The 27,473-nt window shown below is 36.2% G+C and overlaps 1 protein-coding gene across 1 annotated transcript in view; it reads right to left on the bottom strand.

Moving 5' to 3' along the window:
• Positions 1-25,208, bottom strand: part of LOC104462160 (neuroblastoma-amplified sequence-like) — a gene marked incomplete at its 5' end in the record, with an annotated part of 62,198 nt that extends 36,990 nt beyond the window's left edge. The window contains 9 exons of the mRNA XM_010074007.1: positions 3,147-3,284; positions 3,815-3,891; positions 7,755-7,878; positions 8,134-8,247; positions 8,864-9,031; positions 16,053-16,151; positions 18,188-18,345; positions 19,955-20,068; positions 25,065-25,208. Of these exons, the coding sequence (XP_010072309.1) occupies positions 3,147-3,284; positions 3,815-3,891; positions 7,755-7,878; positions 8,134-8,247; positions 8,864-9,031; positions 16,053-16,151; positions 18,188-18,345; positions 19,955-20,068; positions 25,065-25,208 (1,136 nt within the window). The remainder of the gene's footprint in view (positions 1-3,146; positions 3,285-3,814; positions 3,892-7,754; positions 7,879-8,133; positions 8,248-8,863; positions 9,032-16,052; positions 16,152-18,187; positions 18,346-19,954; positions 20,069-25,064) is intronic.
• Positions 25,209-27,473: the final 2,265 nt, after the last annotated feature.

Below are 27,473 nucleotides of genomic sequence, written 5' to 3'. Positions count from 1 at the left end.
AAAAATGAGGAGATAAGCTGTTAACAGCAAAAATTATCCAGCAATTTTCTCGCTCTGCTGTACAGATTTCTTCTCATTCATCAAGACTTGGAAGTAGTGAGCTGTGATCCAAGAGTGGCAGTGGGGAGACAGCCACGATGCTGTGCCAGCAGGGTTCATTTTTTTTCAAAACACTGGCGCATTATCAACACTTCTAGCCACAAATGCAAAGCACAGCACCATGGGGGCTGCTATGAAGAAAGTTAACCCCATCCCTGCCAGGCCCAGTACAGACCTAAACCAAAAATAAAAGCTTCTCAAATGAGTCTCCTCACACCAATGCTTTCCACAGCCAGTCCATTTCTGGAAATTTTGTTCTCCTGTCTGGCATTATTCTTACAGACCTTTACCTGTGGTTTTATTTGGTTGTAGAGCTCCTTTAACATCTTTCTCAGGATAAGAAACTAGTATTGCTTAAATGCGATGTTAATATTATTATAACAACTAAAATTCAAAATTGTCTTGGGTACAAAACTAAAGCAGTACTTTACATCCAAATCCCTTTGTTTCTCCTTAAAGCAAACTAATAAATTAATCAGAAATAGAAATTATCAATCTGATTTCCTTTTGGACACCAACAGTACCAAAAAGTTAATAAGAATTTCTGGCAGCTTATGATTCTGTTTTGATGTGTAGGTATCAGCTGTCAGTAGTTTAAAAAAAAAAACAAAACAAAATCAAGCCTTCACGCAACAGACCCACTCATTCATTCAAAATGTCTTTCTTGACTAACTAGCAAGTCCTTAAAGTCTGTCTTACCCAGTGGAAGAGGAACTCTGCCCTCTACTCCCTATTATCCTTATTACACATCTGTCATTTTCATTCCGAGAACATTTCTTCCATTATGCCAGAGGCACAGAAGTGCAGACTTCTCCATGCTTCTATGCAGCTTCTTATAAATTCAGCCAGTGTTTTCAGCCAGGATACTTGATTCCATGGACTAGATAAATCACACCTCCTGTATCCACCTTCTAAGCACGTGGCTGAAGTGCCAAATTTAGATCTTTATTGAATATGTAAAGGTTTAGAATAGGGGAAAAACCAGACTGGTTATACACCTTCACCCACAAAAACACACTCAGTTATCTTCTAAGAATAATGCATAGCTTTGAATTATATTTAGGGATACACTTCTGTTTTGAGAAACAGTCAGAAGACAAAGGTGATGCAACACAGAAGTGGCATGAGCTGGAAGACAATCTACTATGGAATGTCATCTACAACTGTTTATCATCTTCACAGAAGTTTGCACCATAAAAGTTTAAGAACACTTTTTTCCACCTCCCCACAAAACACAAAAATAAAAATCATGGGTAGATCTATTCCCATGGAGAGCAACTACCATGGCATTGAGGAAAGCAACTTGCAACCTGAGCCATTCTTTATTACCAGCATCACAGATGCACACTTGAACAAATGGCTGTTTTGCAAAGGAAAGTGAGCATTTAAGACTGTGTTTTTCCATGGCAAAAAAAAAAAACAAACCCAAACCAAACCAAAACAAAACCACAACTTATTTTGCTCAGAAGCATTTGTTTCTGCTTCTCCTTTTCTACTTCATTAACATTCATTCAATGGATACCCTTGGAATTAGCAACAATAAATGTGTTGTCCTGTGTTGTTTTCTTACTGGCCACTCAGGCCTCTTTTTTTTTCCCCCTCCTTTTTCTTGGTGTGCTGTCCACTCAGGATCTTCTCATACAGTTGTTTTCAAAATGTATCATATAAGAGTAGTACTTAAACACAGCACATACTCTCTTTAGCAAACAACTTGGAATACGCTGCTTGTCACAGCCACATACAGTATTTTACCAAGACGGAATAAAAGATTTAGCCAAAGATCATACCAGTAAGAGACAAACTACATGGTGCTATTGATAAGACTTTGCTTATTAAATGGAAATTGGAGTAGAAATAGTTCACTCTTCAACATCTCTGTCCTCATGACTTACATTTTCAAAAGGCTTCATAGCTCATTTCATAAAATAAGACTGTCTAAAAAAGCTAAAAATAATAAAAAACTTATTTTTTCATCAAAGGTGCCTTGCAGCAGGTGGACCTAGGCTCAAAGAAAGCTATTTAACAAACATAAATGAGTTGCTCACAACCAACATATTTTGCAGGCCCCACAACTTTCAGTTGTGGACTAAGTTTTCCTTTAGCTTCTGAACAGAAGGTAGCAGAATACAAATCTCAGAGCATGAAACACTGCCTAATTGCAGAACTGGGCTAATATCAAAACAGGTTTTCCTCTGTAAATCAGGAGCCATTCTGAACATGGAAAAAAAAATAAAAAAATCTCCTCTCCGTCATGACATGGTGGTGATTAGTGGTCTCTCTTTTCAGAAAACTTGTTACCAGAAGTGTTCTTTCAGCTGTAATGCAGAGCTAAGCTGAAAACCAAACAGTCCAGAGAGTTTCTGCACAGGAGGAAAGAACTGGTGTATTCAGAAGGGCTCTCCTGGAGTGGCAAAGAAGAGCTTTTACTCAGGTACCATAGTACGAATAGCAACTGGTGCCTTACTAAATTTTCATATCTCACCTCTAGGATTTAGTCTGGAGTTTACCATATAACTGCTTTAATCACAGGCATAAGAAGCAAAGCTGTGCCATTTAAAAAAGAAACGCTTGTCAAAGGAAATCAACAAATTCATCAATGAATGAGGACAAATTTTCAAAACACCGTATGTAAACTAAAATGTAAACCAACACACCTGAAGGAAGGCTACAGAAACTTTTTGAACAGCACTGTTCTTGTTTAAATGGACACTTGACTCTTCCTAGAAGTACTGTACTGCATCATTATCGCATGAATGACAGCATAGTCTATGCTCATTATTGCTTAGTGTTTATAAGTTACGTTTAAGACTGATAGTACTATTACCTATAAATGACACTTGATATTGTGCTTCAAAAACTCTTCCACAAATTGTGGAGTGCTTGTCTGTTTACAGCACTGTAGAAGAATAATTACGTGTAACTTAACAGGCTGCTCACAGTGTAACTCAGATCATCTCCCTAATAGGCTTAACTCATGTACTGGCTTTTTATAATAGCTTTAATGCTGCACATTAATGAATATGGTTTCAAAAAGAAAGAGTACTAACCCTGTAAAGAGGGTGGCATTTGTCCTCAAAACATGGTGCCAAACGAGCATAGATCTGCAAGCTATAGTAATAGCTTGCCATCTGGAGAGATAATGCAGAATGCAGTTGTTTTTCAAAGCATTTGTTGGCATCTACCACCTAGGAGAAAGAGAACGTTAATTTAGATGAAAGAATTAGCAAGCATACAACATTGAGAGCACAAACTTTAAAAAGCTACTTGCTGTGATCTGTAAACAGCTCTGACTATGTTTTTCTGGCACAGAAGTAAATCGGTAACCTACACACACACAAAGATAATTCTGCATTATGATGTTTTTCTCCCCTTGCACAAACCCCTAACCAAAATGATTTTTCAACTACAGCTTTGCCGTTTCTGTACCACAAAGTTATTATCCATATTTCTGAGCTACATTAGAACTGTCAGTCAGGTGGCTCAACTACTATTTTAAGTAGGAAAACGTAAGTTCCCCAGTGCCATGCTCATAGGCCAGTCCAATGGCATTTGTTCAGAGTTTCCTTTAAATGCGACAGCCCAATCTATAAAAATGTGTATTTAAATACTTAGATTTTAAAACCCTAAGGAAATTCCATCTTCTTATGGAGTTTTGAAATACTACAAATAGTCTTTCCTGGCAAAAAACATACAAAGAAGATCACTATTGACATACCTGCGGCAGAGCAAGTAGATAGGCAAGAGACAAGGCCGTATCATTTGGTAAAGCATCGCTTGCCAGTTGTAGCAGAACTGCAACATACAGGGAGCAGAAATAAAGCTTTGATTACTGACCCATCTAGCCTTGACATTAGCAAATGAAATATTTTCAGTGTAACCGTATTTTAGTAGACAGTAGCTTGAAGCACTCTATACATACTTAATTAAACACTTACCAGTGCAATTCAGAAACAGATAATAGGTAATTAAACTGCAGCACAGCTTTACCTTGACTTCCAGGCAAACCGTTTGATGCATTAACCAAACAAGAATGAGGCTATGCAATAAAAGACACTAAACAAAGCCACTAAAATATCATCTGTACTGATTTATGACAAGTAAATCTTTTCCTTGTAAAATCAAGGCAGTAATGTTGTAAACATTAGAGAATACCAACCAGAAGAATGGTATGAAAGTTCTTCTCTTCCAGCCTGAGCTCTAATTCACTTACCACAGAACACAATAAGGCATATTAAAAGCTTTTTCTTAATAAAATAAAACAGCTGCAAGTATCATATGAATTTTGAACAAGATCAATGAAACACCAAAACTGCCACATACTGCAAAAAAGAAATATCAGAAATATATTCCAGTCTTAGTATTAGAGACTAAGGCCAAAGAAGGTATTAAGTTCCTCACTCTTTGTCACTATATTTCTCCCTGCATCTAATAAAGGATGGAGATTCTCCTTAGCCCTCCTTCTGTTGCTAATGTATTTATAGAAACATTTTTTTATTGTCTTTTACAACAGTAGTCAGACTCTCCTTTTTTTCCTGAGTTCCAACCAAACTCTCTGTTCAGCCAGGCCAGTCTTCTTCCCCACCAGCTTGTCTTTCAGCACACGGGGACGGCCTGCTCCTGCACCTCTTAAGTGTTCCTTCTTGAAGCATATCCAGCCTTCCTGGACTCCTTTACCCTCGAGGACTACCTCCCAAGGGACTCTGTCAACCAGGCTCCTAAGAGGCAGAAGTCTGCCCTCCAGCAGTCCAAGGTAGCAGTTCTGCTAACTCCCTTCCTTACTTCTCCAAGAATCAAAAACTCCATTTCATGATCACTATGCCCAAAACAGCCTCCAACCCTCACATCACCCACAAGTCCTTCTCTTTTCGCAAACAACAGCACCAGTGGGGAGCCTTCCCTAGTGGGCTCATTCAACAGCTGTGTCAGGAAGTCTTCTTCCAAACACTCCAGCAACCTCCTAGACTGTTTCCTCTCCACTGTATTGTATTTCCAGCAGACATCTTCTAAATTGAAGTCCCCCACAAGAACCAGGGCTACCAATTGTGAGACTCCTTCCAGCTGCTTATAGAAAATTTCATCTGCTTCTTCATCCTGGTTCGATGGTCTATAACGGGTTCCCACCATGATATCTTTCTTGTTGACCTTCCCCCTGGTTCTTTACCCATAAGCACTCAACCCTATCATCACCATCATTAAGCTCTAGACAATCAAAACACTCCCTAACATACAGGGCTGCCCCACCACCTCCGCTTCCATGCCTATCCCTTCTGAACGGTTTCTACCCATCCATTGCAGCACTCCAGTTGTGTGAGTCATCTCACCATGTTTCTGTGATGGTAATTATGTCATAGTTTTCCTGGGAGTGACCGCGTGGTGGTGGCCCTGACCCAAGACATCACGCCACCTTTTTGTGGGGAGAAGCCCTAATTCCTACGTGACCATTCTCAGGTGCTTCCGAGGTTTCTAAGACATCAATAACCCTCGCGCCTTTGCTGACACATGGATCTCCATCCCCCACCTCCACTGAGATGGCAGACCAAAGGACCTCACTAGCACACTATCCCTCAAACATTGCTGTGCCACCTGCAGTCTTATCTCGAGCGAGACTGCTGAACTTTGCTAAACTGCATCTTCTTCCAGGTTCATCAATTCTTTTAAAGGAGCTGAAATCTGCTGTTGCAGCTGTCCTAGAAGACAGCTAGGAGAAAAAAAATGGGACACAAAATTGTCAGCAAATTAAATGAAATCTGCTATGTTTGTTAGTAACTAGTATAGTAGCTAGTAACTCCTATTAGCATTCAAGCTTGATATGTCAAAATTCCCCGAAAACCTTGGAGAAAGCCTGAAAATATGTGAAAAACACAGAATAATAAATGAGGTTCATATCTGTATGACTTTTTTGTTTTAAATTTTGGTGGTGTGCTATTACTACGTGCATTTTCAAACGACACAATCGTGAAAGATTGTTAAATCCTGTTAACTCAACATAGGGACTTCATGGCAAATGATAAAGGAAGGTATTAAGAAAGGGGAAGAGGTGGAAACCAGTACTGTTAATCAAGGGCTAAATACATTAGAATTCACTTATTTACAGAAATCCACTCATTTTACAGAAAGCTATGCTACCCTTACGCATACTTACAACTGCTGCTGTCTACTAAAAGGTGTCATACAGCAGGACTGCTAAGTACAGAATAAATGTAGCACAGTTTTCCAGAGGAAAACACAGAACTCTTCGTTCCATAGCACAGTTGGAGGGACTCAAAACTGAAATTCAGATTTACTATTGAACAAGAGTGTTGGAAGAAAAAGTATTAAAATTGCAGTGGAAACTGCAATCTGCACACTTTTAGGAAGGCAGAAGCTCAAAAATCTCAAATTTCTTTCCTTTTTCAAGGAAATTCCCCAAAACTGAAACTTCACCTCAGGTGCAGACACTGAATTGCAAACAACCAGTTCCAATGATTCAAGTTGGAGCAGTAAGTATTAGCAAAGATTTGACAACTAACATCATTTGCCATAAGAAAGCAATGAATATTTTTTAATCCTTGCCTCCCCCTCCTTTAAGACACAGGCATCAGAGCTAGAAGTCTACAGGCATTCATCATGCAAGAAAAAGAGATCGTAAGTACCAATTTAAAACTATTTTTGCATCAAGAGCATGAAAGGAACAAAATGTGAGTACATCCTCATTTATACAAGTTGTTGCTGACCTTTTCTAATTCACAATGTTACTATATTACAACTGTACAGGTTATCTACAGAAATATACATCTCAAACCAACTACTGAATCACATACCTGTAAGAAAAATATGCTGGTTTTCACTAAATAGTTGAAATAAAACTCTATGGCTTATGAAGAAAGTCTCATGTGAAACTTTTCTCATATTGCAAATGATTTAACACAGTCATTTCTCATGGCAGAACTTACCACAGAGTGGAATATAATACAGATATCTTCCTTCAAAAGACAGTAACAGCATGTAAATATTTAAACAGTTCATTTCTTAAACCAGCAGGAGACAGACAAAAGGAAAGACAAACAATCATAGGTGGTTTTTTTTGTAATTGAAACTCTTTCAGTTAGCAAATAAAAGTATAAAATGTAGAAAATCCAAAAGTAGACAAAAGCTGTAATGATTCCAGAAACTGCAGTTCAGCATTAATTAGTAAATAAAATAGTGTAACGGCCCTGGAATACTAAAAGCTGTATAAACCATGGCACAGATTCTGAACAAATGAATACACAGGCATACATACAAATAGCATCAACAGTGGGCTGCAATTTTCGATTTAAATATCTGTACATGATAGTATTCAGGAAATGTCCAACAATTTTCCCCCCCTTAATGTTTGTATCTTTGTTAGATCCCAAATACTAGTTTCTTTTTATTTAATGTCAGCTTTCAGATTTTGGATTTCTAGTCTTTATTGAGTGACTCCCCAAAATACCACTTGTCTTGAAATTGCTGCAGGTACTTCTATCAAGACTACTTACCAACCTAAGATGTGGAACCAGACTACAATTCGTACGAGATAACCAGACAGTACTTCAGATCATCCTGTGCAATTTCCCACACTTAAACCCAGCCATAGATTGTCCTATATTTACTATATATAGTAAATATAGAAGTGAATATACACATACTCATACCTTCTGTAGTTGGAAGTAGATCTTTTCCTTCACTCTTTGTTTCTGTTAGTTTCTCCGTTCTCAGCAATACTTCTGCAAAGCTTTCCAAAGAATTGTTCTGGTATGTGCCATAGCTGATTTCAGACTAGAAGAAAAATAAGATAACTGACACATGCGCACTACACCCTGCAATTATATTAGCTCAGTTTCATCACATGCAACTATCTACCTTGGTTCCTGCATTTGCTTTCTTTTCTGTTTAATGCTGGAATTTTTCCTACTGTTGCACAAAATTTCAAATCCTTGCAAATCACACAAATAATCCAAAATTCATATTGTTAATTAATTTTAAGATCTACACAAAAAACTGACACTTCTGAATTCTGTAACAGTAACTTACTTCTGCAACATAAGGATCAGCAATTAGAGACTCATAAAATGGATGACAGCCTTGTTTTTCCACAGTGGCATTTTCTCCAGGCCCACTTTTTAATACATCTCCAAATTCTTGACCCTGGGAAAAATAAGTATAGTTGAGCCTAGTCATAAAAAAAAGCTCATTAAAAAGTCTGTAACTACTGTTCAGAAAGGAAAGCAACTGTAAATGAAAATATCATTGAATTCAGTGGGGAGAAAGATAGGAGTTATCTTATATAAACCAGTGCTGAATGAGGTCCAGTATTATTTAAAAAAAAATTTAAAAAAAAGAATGCTCAAAAGTAGTACCAGAGAAACTAGTATCATAAACATTATAGAAAATTCACTGAAGTAGAGAAGGTAGAAAGAAAAAAGAAACTGAAAAGGAACAAAGTTAATACAAAATGACAGCATTTCAAGAGGAGACTTCACTGTGCTTTCTTCCCCAAAGTTCTGAAGCTCTGCCAAATTTCAACTATGCCTTCTCACACTATGCTAAAAAAGCAGGAGAAAATAGATTAGAAAACAAGAAAAGGAAATGGCTTTAGACCCTTTATTTCATTGGGATTTGCTTGCAAACAATCTCTTGACGTCTCTAGTTCATTTATCGATTTGAGGTCTTCAGTTAACAGATACCTACAAAGGAGCCCGGCTTTTATACTAATGTGTCAGTGGATGTGTAAACACCTGCAGACACATCAGCAATCCCTTACATGTAATGGTCGAAGATAAGTTAACGATCTCTTCCACCACTGTCCATCACTGACAGCATGCAGCATGGCTTTTGTAGTCATAGTTGTGTTAGCCAACACCTTCATGGTTTTTGATGTCGTCCAGTACAACAAATCAGCAGACTGGCTAGAGGAGATGTTGGTTTCATCCTGTGAGCATACCCAACACACAACGGCAAGCATTAGATTCATGCTTTAATTAGGCTAATGACCTAAAGCCAATGCATTAGAGATCATGCACACTATGTCAATAACATATTTTAATGATCATTAATTCAAGTAACAGCTGTCAACAAACAAAAGACAAAAGTGATTTAGAAGCTTCAATCTGAAGTGAGTAGTGTGATCACTAGAACATTTTGCCCCTTATTCAACTATGATCTCTTGTTTCCACAGACACCAGCTGTTTTTAATTCCAAAGTTTATAATTGCAATGTTTTACATAATTGTTGAATGCTTCTGTTAAAATAATGATCTCTCTACAAATGAGAAGATTGAGCATGCTAAAATTAATCTTCAATAATTCAAGAAAGATGATAGTAGAGACAATCTTGCATTTGTACAGAGGTAGCATTAAATTGAATTCTCAGTAGGGGGAATGATGATGAGATGTAAAGATTCATCTCTGCACCAAGTGAAAAAGTATCATCAACATTTGGAATTCGGCAGTTGGCAGATACCAAATATAGCAAACGTAAAAGACTACCAAAAAAAGAATAGGGACATCAGTCTATTCTCAGTCCCAAACTGCTTCTGCAATATATGTTTACACGTTATCCTGCAAGACATCCTCACTCAGCCTCAGTAAACTCACACGTAAGTCAATTCTTAAAAGTAGAAGACATGGTCCACAAATGGAGGTTACTGTACCAGCTCTTCCCCATGTAAAGCTTGAAATAATACCCAGAATATCCATTTTGGTTGATCTGTGCTATTCCAGTCCTGATAGTTTTCTGTTAATTGCATGCTTTACAACACTTACACATTAGGCATATAATTAGCATGCTCATGTAAACACAGTCTACAGCAATAGAAAATATAAATATTTTCCTCCATACAGAAAACTTCAACAGCTTTATATCTAATGTTTCTCCCTAACAACTCTAGTATTCATTTCCCCATTCACTGAAGTGTAGCAAAATAGACAAATTCTACCTGTATAACTGATTGTGAGGTATTAGTTTACAACTTACTGACTCATGACAAAATTTCAGACATCAGAGCAAAAGGACGCCAAGTTATGCTCAAGTGAATTATGTCCCACCGTAACTTCAGGGACAAAACATGTTAGCTTCAATAAGGCAGAATTTCGCTGTAGATGAACTTGTTTTCAGTACCTTTTACTGTACTCTGAAGTAAATCACTACCTCAAGTTGACCACTGAAGTAGCAGTAGATAGTAGATCTACCTTAAGTCCCTCTTTCCATTCAGGCTTCAGCATTTCTTTCAGTCTTTTCTGAAATTATATTCTGTCTTTCACAGGTGCACCACTAATGAACTACTGGCTGAAGTGGAAATTTCGGCTCTTACTTCACAAAATGAAGAAAGAACATGCCAACTACGACAAGTTAGAATTTCTAGTCCTCTGAAAAGTAAAAAGCAACAGAAAATCCTAGGTCTGGTGGTTTGGTCGGGTGGGCAAGAATGTATTGTTTGTGTGTGTTTTTAAATGAACCACTCTTGGTTCTCAGTACAAAATCTTTTTGTAATTTATTTTAAATGTTATATACAGAATGCTGATTTTTCTCTCTGCCTCCATTTTCAAGCAGATGCTGGAGAACACCTAACTGATTCTTCATGGAGAAAAAATAAAACAAAAACAAAACAAAACAAGGAAAAAAAATCTACCTCCCCAGTTCTCAATTGCACTTGAGCAAAACACATTTTTTAAAACAAACACTGCTGAAGGAGGCGAAAACTCATGGGCTAACTTATATGCTAGTTTGTATGCTTCTACAGCTCTACTGCTTCCAGATAAACTCTCTCGATTATTTTTTTTTTTTCAAAAGAATTTCAACTCTTATGAGTAATCACAGTCTATTCTGCAAAAATAAGAATTCTGTTTTCTGAAAAGCCATTCCTCTGTGTACCTGGAACACCAACAATTCCAGGCCATAACTTGCTATCCTGAATAAATCTCACTGGAGATTTTCTCACTGCTGGAGGTCTCACTTTAAGAAGACAACTTGAATTGTGTCCGTTAATTGTATCTTCGAGAAGAAGTTATAATCTGGAGGTTTTGAGGGGTGTTTGGGGGAAATTACTTTCTTATATTACTTCTTCCTGATATCTTTTATAAAAGTAAGTACTCCTGATTAAAAATAAAATATTAATAACAACTTATTAATCCTAAATTAGCAGCTCAAAAATTTGCATGAATCTAAATTCATGTTAAAAAGTCATCCAATAAATTCTGTATTATCAAGATACTCTAAAATAAAAGCTAAAACATTTATATACACATATGCTCATATACACACATATATAAAATTTCAAACAGCCTAATGCAAGGACAAATAACAAAGCCAACTATTTTTTAAATAAGCCACAGAAGAGAGAGTAATACATTAGAACACCTACCACATGCATTTTCTTTTTTTTTTTGTCTTTAATGACAATTAGTCAAGGTGCAAGGATCAAAACGTGCACAAACCATACGCTGTATACACTTTATGCATTAAGAGTCATGCATTAAGATTATGAAGGAAACAAAGTGAGGTGGAACAGATTCTGTTCATAAGACTGAATATCAAAGTATTAGCTTTCCTTTTCCTTTCTCCCTTTTTGTCACTCCATTTGGAAAACAGGAATTTAAAATAGTGTCTTCTACATAACTATTCAGGTTTATTCTACATTTCTGTTTTGTGCCTTGGAGGGTTTTGTTCTGGGGTTTTGGTTTGTTTGTTGGTTTTTTGTTGGTTTTGGGTTGGTGGGGTTTTTTGTTTTGGTTGGTTGGTTTTGTTTTTTTGTTGTTGTTTTTACAGTGTACATTACAGCTAATGAACCAGTCTAATTGAAAACTCCAGGCCTGCAAAGATAAACCAGACCGCAGATGAGAGACCGCAGAAAAGTTTCAGTGCAAGATGACAACACTCAAGTTCAGGTGTCACTGGATGCCTAAGCTCTTGTTAGGGCTATAATGTCACCGGAATCAAAAAAGCAACCCAGCCTTAAGCATACACAACGCATTTGACTCATCTGCTTAAACATACACTTTGAAGATTGTCTGAGACACATAGCAGTAATTAAGATACCTGCTTAAAACTTGTATATCTGACAGAGGACCTAGACTTTTTGGGTCAGTAGCTAAAGGACAGGAGGATAACTTAGGGCATCTCAAATTGTTGATATATATAATTGAGTAACTGAATCAAGCACCTAATGGCTATTAACTGTATTATTCTCTATGCACCACTAACTTGATCTCCACTGACTACAACAGGAGTTTAAGCAGTGTGCACATAGAGTTCCACATTGAGATTTTTCTCTTTCTCCGCACAAGAGTTCAGTGACACTGTAAATGAACATGATTCCTTCAGGAATTACAGTACCTCTTCCTATAAGAAGAATTCTAATTTAGTTACTGCAGAACTAAAACCAGTACATTTACTAAATCACAAAACAAAGCTCCAATTAATTGCAAAATAAGAAATAAAATCCAAAAATCATAACCATTTGAAACAGCAGCTGCAGCATAATTTTTTCCCTGAGGTTCCAAAGACTCCAGGTGGAAGAGTTCCCAGTGCATGATAGATAAATATAATATTATCTAATCATTTCTAACCACTACTGATAAAAATCCATGACATATCAATTTAATGGACACAAATGTCTTAAACATCCTGTCTTTTCCCAGATCTAGTGCTTGGGAGCAACAGAAAAGCAAAGAAGATGCCAGTGCTTTGTTGATTGAAAATTTTGTTTAAGCAACATTTAAGAAAATCATTCTTATACTTTGCAGATGCTCTCCTCCAGAAATTATGTCTGCTCTCCTATTGGAGAGTTTTATTTCAAGGAAACTTGAAACTGCAAATTTTTCTTTTGCTGATGTGCTGCTTTACAGTAATTAAGTTTTCACAGTCAGATATGTAAAAGATCACAATAATGGACATAATGCATGTTTTAAGTATAATGCAGATTCAACATGAAGTTAGAGCTCATTTTCAAGGCAATCGATGGTTGTTTCTATTGTTTACAAACAACACAGCATCTCGTGACTAAGCATTATATTTTAATCTAATATTGTTAGCAATATTGTTAGCAATATTATTCTGAAATGCTTTTCATGAATCAAGACCTTAATTTTCTCACTATTTTGTTTGAGAAGCACAAAATTAGTTGTTGAGGCATATGTAACATACAACAAAGAGAAAAAAAGGTGGGGATTGGGGAAACTTAACGCTTCCCTTAAAAATAACCTGCTAGGTTGGAATCGTTGTAGCTTCCAGAGGATAATTTCTCCAATGGATCCCATTAGTTCAATCAACAGTGATACGGTGTCACTAAGGTAATGAAGTACCTCCTTGTGCAAATGCATTAGTTCCTATAGAATAATTACGTGCATCTTTATCAAAGCAACCAGCTACTTCTTTCAGAGTAGGACCACCAAAAACTTGGAGAACAGTTATACTGACATCAGTATGACAACAGTGTTAAATAACGCATTTCTATGCAGTCTGTGAAGATACGTAGCCAGCTGCTATCAAGATTTCTGCAAGTTTCATTGGAAAAAAAGTTTCAAAGGAAAATCTTAAAACAACAAAAATGAAATGAGTTTAGACATTTCTAGAGAGGAGTTCATCATGAGAAGAATGACTGACAAGTATGATCACATGGTGATGTAGGTTGGTATAATGGAAAAAATGGTAGTGGCAACTAATGATTCAATTCTGGATAAAGGTAAGAAGTAGAAAAAGGTAACTGAAGCTTTGTAAGGGAAAATTTATATACTTACACATATTTTTAATGCAACAGAGAAAGGGATGCCCAAACACATGTATGCTAGAAGAAGCTTAGACAAGTCAATATAAGGAAAGTTACATTTAGAGCACCAGTTTGAAAAGGTATCAATAAGTGAGAAAGAAGAACATTTGTCAACTCCTTGAGAAGTTAATCAGGACATAAGAAAAAAAGAAAGGAGTAAAAAGAAAGGGGAAAATAAAAAACAACACCTTGTAGTTTGGCTTTTTCTTTGAAGAAACTGAAATTCTGTCCAAGACAACGAAGGTGAAGCACAAGGAACTAGCGGAAGTAGAACTATGGGAATTGCAGTTATGGGATTCAGTTATGTAAGAGAAACTGAGTTATTGAACATATTGCTTTTCTAAGTTTTCAGATGTCTGTAACAAAGAAGGGGTTATACAGTGACTAAATTCTTGGCTGTTTTTCCTCCTGTGTCATGGCAAGAAATGAAAGAAGCTATAATCCCTACTAAGTCAACTGGGAGAGAAAAAAAGAACAAAATTAGCAGATATACGAAACTCATTTCGTAGTGTAACAGTCTGAAATATGACATGCCAAGAAGTTGTATTAAAACAGAATGAAAAAACCTCATTGCAGTAACATACAAACTTGCCAGGTCAACTGTCTGCCTATTTCCAATTCTAAACAGACAATCAAGCACAACTAAGGGAAAAAAATGAAAAGATATATTGGAGAAAATAAGAGCGGATAATTTTCTGAATGTGAATTTCCCAGCATAATGAAAATTGCTTCAGATATCCAAACTGAATTGATAATTAAGTTAATTAGTGAGTTTACTCAACTCTGATAAACCCTTGAATAAGTTTCTGAATCATTTATATGCATGTATAATCATTCTGCCACAACATAGAGTCAATAGTACTACAGCATATGAAAGGTGATGATTTGTTACACACATTAAAATATTGTAAACGTACATATCTGCACCCACATCAGAAGGTTCCACAATTTTATCAACATCCACTTAATATTCATCTCAGAGAGATTAATTTATGAATTTCCAGAAAATTAAAAGCATTCGTGCCAGAACAGACCTGTTCATACCAATTATTCTAGCACATACATAGTGTTTAGTTCTCTTCCTCTGAATATTGTCTTCACTGCTATTTTACTTTCTTGTCCATTTATTTTTATATATACTAATATGCACATGTATGTTTACATATGCATGTATGTTTACATATGCATCTATGCCTATACATATATAAAAACCATACACAAAATATAGACATATGCATAGAAGCTGTCTGTTCCCATTCCAATAACACGAAGATGAGATGTGTCTTTTTAAGCCACATGTTGTTAAATATACCAAAGGCAAACACTAGCATGTTCCATCTATAGCTGTCATTGATAAAAATTCCCCAAGGGTATAATGACATTAAGGAGGCTGCAATTCAGACACTTTTCTCAAAAAGCCAGACTATGCAACATGAACTACCTTCTTTTTTTCTCTCTTCTTTCCTCTATTTCTCTAAGGTTTTTGCCCCCTCCCCCAAGATCTGTTTATCTTCTACAGAAAAACTCAAACAGAAAACAGAGAAAAAAAATTCAACTTAGAATTTGCCACTCTGAAGAGGATGAAAAAGACATTCCTTTCTTTCATAAACAGGTTATTACATCATCTTTAAAGAGAGAAATGTACTCGCAATTCCACGTGTACACCCGTAAATTTGTTAAAATAATAAACATGAAAAGTACAAAGAATAATAGTAGAACTCTTTCCTGCTGCCCTGCCTATACTTCCCACAAAACACTCAATTTTCCTTCTGATCTTACACACAAAAATAATTTCACATGCAATATATGGAAGATATAAAACAGCACAGGAGTCATGAACTTCGTGATCCACAGAACAAAGGGGAAAAATCAAACCAATATTAATGTCTTTTATTGTGTGAAGTTTTGTTGCACTTCACTCTTCTCCTGCCTCTGGGTTTACATTTTTTTTTCCTACAGTGCTAAGACTGTGTAGGAAGAACCAATGAAAAATCAGAACAGACTAAGTATATATACATAAGCAAAACCTTGAACTTAGAACAACCTAAGAACAGAAATCAGTAGATGTATTTACTGTTGTGCATTTTATCTAGTAAACAGGTAGATGTTGCCAAAAACTCAAATTCAGCTCCTCAGCATAATTCATAAAAAAATCATTATTACTTCAAAACCTTTCTTTAATGCTTACCTCTGTATCCTTACTGATCAATGAAGAAGGTCCTGAGATATTCATATTCTCACCTCCTTCTGAAGGAAGGAACTGGTAATTCACAGCCTGATAAAGAATCTATAAACACAAAATACAATCTCTTTACCAGTCAAATAACAAAATATAAGAATTATGACTGATGTCATAGGAAACCCAAGAAATTCTGATGTAAAAGCTTCCATGAACAGAAAACAAGGGTGCAGGGGAAGACAGGGAGAAGAACACATAGGTATCTTTGACCTCCGCTTGCTGTTGTAGTCCCTAGAAAATGTGACCTGCCCTTCTCTGTGATTTTTTGTGTGATATTTTTCCTGCGACGAAATAAGTTTTTTTTTTTAACTATATGCACCCTGCTATACTACGTAGGGTAAAGAACTTCTATGAAAAACATCTATTATGTGAACCGTGCCTCTGAGGTGTCGGGCAACTCCACAGAGGCAGTGTTACACAAGATAACAGTTTTGTGAGCAGAATTCCCACAGGCCATAGAATTGATGAAGGTACAGAAAAGACATCTATACATATCATCTGGTCAGTGTGACCCCCGATAAAGATTTTTTGCCTACATCTATCTACATACAGAGTGCTCGGACTGAACATGTAGGACCATTAAAAACCAGAACTGTAAAGCTTATGCTTGGTTTATGGAGAAAGCAAATAGAGAAGAAACTTCTCAAATGTGCTTTGACAGAAATTATGACTTGGGTTTGGCTTCCTGGGGTAAATATCAAATTAATCATCACTGGACTTTTGCTACAAATCACACTGCACTAAGAAACCTTAGCAACAAATTCAGTCTCAAATTTTGTGAATGGAGAAGACAGAACTGTTTCCCTTGGAGAAGTGGGATGCAAGAGGGTTATAACCAGCAGCTAAGCAGCTGCACCGCACTACAACCAACAGGACATGAAGCCTTTAGAAGGAATGAGAGTGTGATATAGGGACAGTGAATCGACAGAAAGTGTAACAAATTATGGCATATACAGTGCCAAAGTTTGTTTGACTTCAAATTAAAATTCCAGGTATAAGCACATAAGAAGGGAAACAAGTTTTTATTTCTATCCTGCACAGCTACCAAGCAAAGATTCCACTTGCATTTAAGCTCATAATTGTACCCACCTCTCTCAAATTTAAGTGCATTTATGATGAAAAAAATAGTAAGTAGCTTGCAGGAGCTAGGCTTTATTTCAAATCCTCTGTAGCATTTTATTCTGGTCTTATGTTACTGAAGCAGCACAGACTTCCTTCATACGTTGCCTGTATTTGTCAAGCAGTTTTGTAAAGAAAAAGGCTAAGCACTTGCAGCTGCCTTAATTAGACTGCATACGTGCTGTAGCCATTGCTCCCTTCTCCCCCATTCTTCAGGCACAGAATGCAAGCCCTCTAAGATGTTTTTATTACACAAAGACAAATCTATGAACATAGAAATGTAACATTTTGACAACCTAAATTACTGGACTGCCGTTTCAAATAAAACTTTTCAAAAGTTTTGCTATGTCATCTTGCCATAACTTGTTTTTCAGTGCCACAATTATGTATTCTCACATATATAATATGATCAGTTGAACACCTAAGATCTGGTTCTATTAAGAAGTCAGTCATTGCAGAGTTAATAAAGACAGCTCAGACATAAAGCCTGTTGTAGTTCTTAAAACCATTACATGGTCGAAATCAGTGAGAAAATAATTTAATTGTATATTGGGTAGAGATCATAAAAATGTAAGAATAAACATTTAATAGATATTTATGTGGGCATTTAATGAAGTTGCATTACAAGGTGTAAACAGGTGACAGAACCCAGAAAACACTGAAAAAATATTTAACTGCATTTGCAAACAAAATGTTTAAATTGGGCAATAAATTAAGAAATTAAAAGCACTGAAGATCAAGAATACAACTATACTCCTACTTGAGAAATCAACTCATCACACAAAAATGCTTATAAAGAGGCCTTGTTTGTTCAAATGTAACAGTGAAAGTAGCAAAATATATTAGAACAAATATAAACGTATTAGGAGATGGAACCTAAAAGCAAAACACTTAAAAATGAGCAAAAGTCCCCTTTATTTTGGTAAGCATTGAATTTACATCAAAGAAGCTTCAGAAACACCTACCTGGGTTTGCAACGAACTGCTCACTCCCAGCAATGCCTCTATGGCACTTGGGGGACAGTGTGTCAGAGCAAAAGCCATGAGTTCCTGACGCATACCCAAATCATGGTACCCTTCTGATTGCCCAAGCTGACTGCATACTTCCCAGCTTTTAGAATAACCTACAAGGGAATGTAAAACATACTTCTAATATTGGTAAGCTTCACAGGTGACAGGAGGATGCTGCATAATTCTTACTGAATGAGATAAAGGAGGGCATTTTTTTCCTGCTAATACTTACCATACCCTGAGAAGGTACCAAAAAGGCTTCATAAAACAGAGATGTAACTCAACTTTAGACTGACCAAATGCATAGAAAATTCATTATCATCATATTGGAGATATTCGTACAATAGGTATCCGTAAGCGCACACACCATATTTTTACATGTTGCAATAAGAAAATCATAATTTACTTCATGATATCAAACACCTTACTGGAGTAGCTGGAAACAAAGAAACAAACAAAAAAAACCCCAAAAGTAAAATATATCACTTGATATAATTAGAAGAACCTCAGTTCCTCTCAGATTTCCACCCCTAGATCTCAAGGCAGGAAAAAAGAGCCAAAGAAAAAAAATCATAGAATTACAGAATCACAGAATGGCCTGGGTTGAAAAGGACCTTAAAGATCATCTAGTTTCATCTTCTTCCTTAGTATCCTAATACATCATTTACCTCCACTCATATCCTCACATATACAAATGACATGAATATCACAAATATTTTAAGAGTTCTGACAGAAAGGCAGACTTCTAAAAGAGCTGTATATTCCTACTAGCTGCAGTCACATATTTTTACCTATTTGAAAGGGGTACAGTGTAGAAAGAATGAGAAATTGTGGTTCCCAGAGGCATACATAAAAGCTCCCTAACGTTACACGTCTAACAGATCGGTAACTATCTTATTACATACAGCATTGGCTGTGTATATCTCCATTCCATGTATTTGTGCATTACATATGGCAAAAAAAAAATTGCATGTTTTTGTCTTGCAAAAAAAATACCACAAACAGCTAGGATCTGCTTTTCCTGCATTAGGAGGAGATTATAGAAATCTGGCTGTCACCTCATCTCATCAGCTACCATACATCACAGTCATCTTTTGTCAGAAAGCCAAGAAATTAAGTTTGGAGATATCCAAACAGACCTGGCAAATGTCTCCAAAAGTATAGGTCCAGTTTAAAGATACTTGAACTGTCTTTTACAAAGTGCACACAACTTAGTAAGAAACAAAAGTCAGCACTTATTACTACAGCCTATAATATTCTTTTCAGATTTAAAACTGAATACAAGACCCCTACCCAGCTGGCTAGCAAAATTTAATTTCTTATAATTATTTTCACAGATGAACAAGTAGGACAACAATTACAAAGAAAGAATTTACACTGTGAATGAACTTCTGCAAACTGAAACATGTCTTAAGAAAGACACTGAAATATGCTTCCATAAATAATTTTACAGAGAAGAAACATGACTATATACAGATGATAATGAATGAGTACGGATCAACATACATGTTTAATCTCAACAGTGTTACAACTTCACTAACAAAAAAAATACCAAACACATAGTAAACGGGATTTAAACAACGGGACAAATTAAAATTTTTTCCTTTGCTTTCTTACAAGAAAAAAGTACTGCGGAGACAATAAAAAATGAAGTGAAATGCAGAGTCAGAACTCAGATGTCCAGGACCATCACCCTATGTCATGCCCATTTATCCACTTCACCTGTGGCCATGAGCTCCTGGCAGTGCATACTAGCTGCTTTGTAGTCCTGGAAACTGAGAGCTTGTTCCACTAAAAGTATTAAAACTTGACCTTTTCTCTCCATCTGATCATCTCCTGTAAGAAAAAGTCAACATTTTCATTAGTAAATTAGAATTAATGGCTTACTTCAGCTTGCTACTGTATTTCTTAACGAAACTATATGCTGCAACATGAAAAGCCCCTCTTGAAATTGAAGCAGAACTAAAATTGAAGCAGAACTAAAATTACCTGATTTTCCTGAAGGAAACATTAACAAACAGCTATGTATTTTAAAAAACACTGGCATCATAGCTGGCTAAAAAAAATCTACACAGCATGTTATGTCTAGGTTAAAAAATAAAGTTTTGAAAACTGTATTTATGTGATGGCCAAAACATACATAAAACTGATATTTAAGGTAAATAACAGAAACTAATATCCTGACATTGAAAAAAACCTTTGTGAACTGTAATTGAAGAATTCTGAATTTTTTAATGGTTTTGCTACAGTGTACAAAAACCCAGTTTAAACTCCCATTTCACAGAGCCAAATAATTCATGAGATGGGGAGACACAGGTATTTAAAAATCCCTACCCTCATAAATTGAGCAAGCAGAACTGAAACTATTTTTTCACACCATACATGCATCTTGGTCACCAGACCTTCTGGACAATGCCTCTTCCCCTAGTGAGGAGTCAAAAGTAACATTTCAGATACTACTGATCTTATGACAGTTATTTTATTTACTGACACTAGCTGGTCCAGCCGTGTGCTCGAAATAGCGTGTGTGTCCACGCACTATATAAGTAGGTGGCTAAACATACACAGGAAAAATAATATTACGCTATTGATTTTAATTTAGGAAAGAAGAATGGCAAGAAGATTAAAAAAATGAGTGGAGTTTTTCAATATAAGCTTCTTGCTTATGTTTCTCCCCTATCATTGAAAGCAATTTTACACAGTCATTGCTGTTACAGTCATTTGAAAAGGGCACTGGTTTATGAAACTATTACAACTTGTGAAATGCAAATATTTCAGAAGGTTAAACAGATACTGTTCCAAAAACCACTTAAAGAGTATATGTTCTTAAATTGCAAAGCTGTTATTTTTAACTCTACAGGTCCATCAACACAGGCAAACCAAATCTCTTTTTTCACAGAATCATTAAGGTTGGAAAAGACCTCAAGGATCATCAAGTCCAACCGTCAACCCACACCACCTAACTCACTAAACCATGGTGCTTAGGGACATGGTTTAGTGAGTTAGGTGGTGTTGGGTTGGACTTGATGATCCTTGAGGTCTTTTCCAACCTTAATGATTCTATGATTCTATGTCCCTAAGCACTACATCTACACGTTTCTTGAACCCTTCCAGGGACGGTAACTCCACCACTTCTCTGGGCAGCCTGTTCCAATGCCTGATCACTCTTGCAGTGAAGAGCTTTTTAAAGCTTTCGCAAAAGAAAAGATGCAGCAGTTGCACCAGAATGACATTCAGGGAAGTGAAGTTACCCCAATTATTGAACTTAATCAAGATTCCCCTAATCCTGGCATGTCATAACTAACTCAGCTGGGAGAACAGATTGGCTTCCCATCATTTTATCTTTTGGCCTCTTGCTCTATATACTGCCAACACACGATGTTGCAAATTAATCACATCCAAGGCTCTTCCGTTGCAGAATTTTGTCCTCTGGAACCTGGGAACTTCTCATCCAGGCAAAAGCAATTACAGATGACAAAGAGGTGCTTCTATCTATACAAGCTAAATGTGAACTGTCATTACTACGAGCAAGAGATCCATACTTGACACTCACCTTCCGACACCCATTTCACCCTGACAGCCTTACTACTTAGAGAGATTTAAACACAAATAAAAGGCAAGAGAAATAATCAAACAATTGTCCCTCAGATTTCAGCTAGACAAAACAATCACTGCTATTTATTACTATTTAAAAATCAGTGGGATTGGAGGGGAGAGAGGAGAAATGCTTGGAAGCAAGAACAGTGTTCTTCTTAACTGTCCTTGAGCAGTCACATGCTGACAAGTCCTCCATCTCCAATATTTTAGCTAATTAGTTTTGATGCAGCAGGATACATCCCTGCTTGTTTTACAAAAGTGCAAGCATAAAATATAAGGATCATCTTCCTTCCAGTCCATGGCTATACTTGCTCATCTTATCTCTACTACTCACTCATTTAAACTTCCATTATCTTGACATAGCTGTTAAGCCACAGAGCAACCATCAGCTCCAACATGACTAGTGAATCCCCTCCAATGCACAGCCTGAGCCTTGCCTCAACAGTGCAACGAGTACTACTTACTGCAGAATAGCAACAGTCTTGTTCTTCTATTCAAACACGAAAAAATTCACTGCTTCAGCTTTGTGATGCCTCATTTGAAGGCATTTTTAATAATAGTTTTATAAAAGTGAACATTTTGAATTTTAAATTGTTCCCCTTGCCATTTTGACAGACATCCAAGATTTAAAACCAAGAAAGGTTCTATGAGAAAAAACATTAAGATGGTGACCCTATTATATTACATAATAATTCTGCATTGAGCCTTAATGTTAACGTCTGACATTCAGACTCAAACAAACAGAGTTCAGAAATTGGAAAGGCTATCTTAGGTTTTGTTTCCCATTTATTATTTGTTAAAGTTTGTGTGCGTTCAGCACCTTCAGACTATTGGTTCCTTACGGCATAAGGAAAATGCATTTCTATTCTAAGGGTTACTCCATTCAGTAAGATTTAAGTCTCCAAAGTTATCTCTGTAGCTTTCGGAAAACATTTCTAGAGAGCCTGACTCAAGAAGTCAAGAACAATACTAACTACATCTTTTTGACACACAGTAACAGTAGAGAAGATGCTCTTAATTTCTGATACATAAGCACTTTTTTACTCTTTTTTTGCTCTTTATTTTGTAAGCAAGTATTTACATAAAGTGAACTCCACACCCTTTCTTAACCGAGTGTGGATTAAGTGAGGATTGCAAAACACAGAACAGGTCCAGCTCCCTAAGCAGGTTCAGATTTTCTGGCTGTCAGGCTGAGAACATTCCCTCTCACTCTGCCCATCTGTGAAATTAAGATAACACTTGTGTGTCCACTTTACAGAGGCAGTGATTTGAGGCTTAGGTAGAGTTTAATGCCATTAATCAAATACTTTAAAGCAATTAAGAAGTAGCTGATATATCGTTACCTGAGCAATATTTTAGCTTTGATAACAATGAATATAAATGCTATTACTCACTTGGAGTGCTGCCCTACAAACAAACTGTATTCAGAGAACACAGCTCCCAATGCTCCTTGAGGGTGACCATGTGCATTCTACCCTTGTATGCAGAGCAGGTAATTATTTTAGAAATTAAATTAAAATACATATACTTATAGTATTTTATAGGCTATATGTTATGAATAGTATAATATAGCATATACTATACACTCTCTTTATACACATATGTATAAAATTTATATAGGCAAGGATAGGTGTAGCAAGCAGGTCTTCAAAATCAGTAATCAGATGGGGTGGCAAAAAAGAGGGAATGCTGAAACAAATTCCTCAGTTAACAGATAAGATAAAGCACAAGAAAGCACTCTACCAGTAGATACACACAGTGGATCAGGAACGGAAGGGACGGCAAATTTCAGCATGCATAACCAATACCAGTAAGTACGTTCCACAGGACAAAATTAGAACTTCTTTGACAGCAAAGGTGGCTCATAAATCAGGATAATTGTACAAGTAACAAACACCAATTAGGGACGAAAAACAATTCTTTCTTCCAGCAGCACTTTATCTAATTCTTCACTAAGCAAGTCCATAAAGTTCAATCCCTAGATTCTTATTCAATATCGAGACTCATCCCAATATATCTCCATAAAACAATTCCCTTTCATCATAAGCTGTTAGAAATCAAGTTATGCTTTCCCAGTAGTTTTAAACCTGCCAACAAAGACTATCTGTGCTCAAACTGCAAGGAAGCTTTTCCTTTTCTAATACTCTGTTTAAAATAAAACATACTAATTCACAAATCTTAAAATCTGTATGTGTGAGTCACCTTTTTGGCTAAAAACTTAATGTATGGAATAATACTAATGTTGGTAGTCATAAGAATTATAACAAAGTCCTAAAATAATTCTTCATCATGTTAATAATTAACTGCAACCCAAACCTAAATTATGAGTCAACTGATAGATAAATACCATTTCTAAATGTCTCGCTTTTTTTTTTTATACCAACTATTCCATTTTATGAGACACTTCATTTATAGACTATGATTAAGCATCGTCTTAATCATAGTCTATAAATAACACTAATGCCAGTATTCCACTTCCTATCTGTTTCTAAAGGTATTACTAATCTAGCTATTAAAATCATATTCAACTTTAAAGTCAGTAAAAGGTTACCTATTCCAGCACTCCCTGAAAGTACATACAGCAGTAATGGAGGACTAAAGAGTAGAAGCTCTACAGACTTCCTCTAACCTGTTAGAAAAATATTTCATTTGCATGCATGACTTAAAACAGCAATAACAACTATGTTTCTTTTGTATGCTTTTGGGTACTCTTCTGGATACTCATCAATGGGATGGAATGTCAGGCACTGCAGTAATAGTAGCATGCTGTTTATAGCTTTAAAGTTCAGAAAAACTAAAAAAAGATTAAATACTGAATGTCTCAAAATAAAAGAAACTTGTTTTCCATAGCTCATTTCCTACAACAAATAAGTCTATTAATGGTCAGACTCCAGAACCTTATGGGTATTTTCCAAACTAAAAAAAATTCTATAAAATTAACAACTATGCCACTCTTATAGTGGATCCATACATTGTTTATAAATTAATATCCTTGTACGGAAAACAGTATTAAATTTAAACAGTGGAATGTCAGATCAGCTGGCAATATCGGCTGTTTTACAGATAAAGTATTTCATTCATGTAAAATATTTCATTCCTCTCCAGTGACTGCTCTTCCAAGATGACTTTTTAGTGACATCCTTGAACATGCATTCTAATGATCAACTCAAACGTCCTAAAGCGTAACACAAATGCATGTTGCATTGCAATTCAGTGTCTTATTAGCACAGCTTACCTGCAACCCTTAGCAAATTTGCAAGTCCCAGAAGCTTAGCAGACTGCTTATAGTTTGTTGACAACTGAGCAAGACAGTGCTTGATGAGACTAAGTCGATCCGAACATAAACGCACTGTTAAAAGAAGAACTGGTGTTAGAGACTCTACAAATGAACCCTACTGCTGTACTGCTGGTTAACAAAGTAGATGCAGAAAGAGGGCTAGGGAGTGAAAGAATGCAAACACAATCTGAAAACCAGCCCAAAGTTACTTGCATGCAGATCCTCGGTTATACCTATAAACAGAAAGTTAAAAGAACACTGCAATATATCCAGCGTCAACCACTAACAAGTCAGGCCGGGAAGGGAGGAAGAAGAGGAAGACTTACCTGAATAAAAACTTTTTTGTTTCAGGTTTTCAGACTCAATGTTTTTAAATTTATCTGACTAGCCATATGCCTTTATGAAATATTTTTCATTTGACATGGCAACATTCTCAGAAAGACTGCTAAAACAGACGTTAACTTTCACTCAGAATGTTGTAAATAACAAATATTTCACGCTGCATTTTGTGTTAGGGTGGATAGGATACATCACACAGACTGACAGAAGTGTCATAGGCAACTAATTTACATAAATATTTTCTGTGCAAGTGAAAGCATAGCCTGCAAATCACCAGGCTGTGTCAACCGTATCCTGAGAAGCTTATAATTAATACTGTGTTTCAAAAAAGATTTTACCAAGAATTAAACAATTACCTTAATTGTATAATTCAATATCATGGACTGATTTCAGTGCTCTTTTTAGCTAGTTAGTGGGTGGCTAACTTCAGGCTGCTGCTTTAAAAATATAACGTTTTTATACCACGCAAGTTCTCAGAACACGGAGGAACAGCATGCAGATCTTCCGCTTAACACCCAGTAAGACATTAATGTCTGCATGGGCGATAAACTCTGCATTAATATATCGAGCTCATAACACACGATGTTAGGCCTCTTAGTAAGATCAAAGAGGCCCTCACATAATGAAAACTCCATTAATAAAGTTCTAGAAATCAAATTAGATAAAAATGAATTAAGAAAGGAGGAGCAGGAAAAGGTTACACTTCCAGTTTCATTTTTAATATTCTATCTCACACACACATATTAGTATACAGCAGTAAAATGTTTTCATTCAGTGACTGCATAAGCAAGATTTTTTTGAAACATCTAGTATAACTGAAAGTAATCTGAAATAATACCATGGGTCAAACACTTTCATTAAAGATGAACTTTTCTTCACCTTTTATGTTAATAAGGAGTCCCCAAAACAGATTTTATTAAAATACATCATCACAGTAGTTCACAACCTTAACGGATGATTTTGCTAAAAATACAAGTAGAGGGGGAAGCTCTACAGAAAACTAAACACAAAAGTGCACATAAAAGCCTATTGCTAATTCTTACAGTAGGAATAACTGATCCTTAGCGTTATTTTAATAACATTCTCTCAAAGCAACTGACCATTTAAACACTTTCATTAAGACTTTAAACCATAATTTTTATCTTATTAATTTAATTTACGTGAAACATACTGAAGAAAGGATAAGTCAGGATCATTCATTAAATTACAGGCATGATTTCACATATGCTAATTGATCTAGATCAGTTCTACTACACATACTGTTAATGTAATATTACATTGCCACTTTTTAAAAATTATATCTTCATGTATGTTTTTACAGCCTGAATGAGCTGACTAAAAAATAATTCTGCTCTAGAAGTCAACACTGCAATAATGCAAGATCTAGAAACCAGACAACTTCTCAGTCTAGAAACTTTAAGATTTCTGATTATAACATATGGAGCATGAGCTAGCTTTGAACGAATACTTGGGAAAAGAGAGAACAAAAAAAGAATATCAGAGTTAAGATAACAACAGCCACTAAAAACATCCACTTCATTTTCCATAGACACACAAGTGCTTTCCATAAATCCCAGTATTTCTCTGCACAATGCCAGAAATAACACACTACCATCATACATTTCACTGGTACTCAGTGCTCTTCTCAGCTCAGCGTGCTTTCAATTCAGTGTTCATGCAATTTCACATAGTTGCCCACATACCATACATTCAAGCTTCACTGAAAGCCGGGTAGATGATGAGCTCTCTTGTATTTTTTCACTTAAAAAAAATGGGGGTTTTGTTACTAAAGCATAATGGGTTTGCATGGCAAGGTTTTGGTAGCGGGGGAGCTACAGGGGTGGCTTTTGTGAGAAGCTGCTTGAAGCTTTCCCCATGTCTGATAGAGCCAATGTCAGCTGGTTCCAAGATGGACCCACTGGGGGCCATGGCCAAGCCCATCAGTGACAGTGGCAGTGCCTCTGAGATAATATATTTAAGAGGAGGGAAAAAAAACCTGCAGTGCAACAATACCAGAGGAGAGAGGAG

The sequence above is a fragment of the Pterocles gutturalis genome, unplaced genomic scaffold (genome assembly GCF_000699245.1).
Source record: "Pterocles gutturalis isolate BGI_N339 unplaced genomic scaffold, ASM69924v1 scaffold2487, whole genome shotgun sequence".
NCBI classification, from domain to species: domain Eukaryota; kingdom Metazoa; phylum Chordata; class Aves; order Pterocliformes; family Pteroclidae; genus Pterocles; species Pterocles gutturalis.
This window is presented reverse-complemented; position numbering and strand designations above follow the sequence as displayed.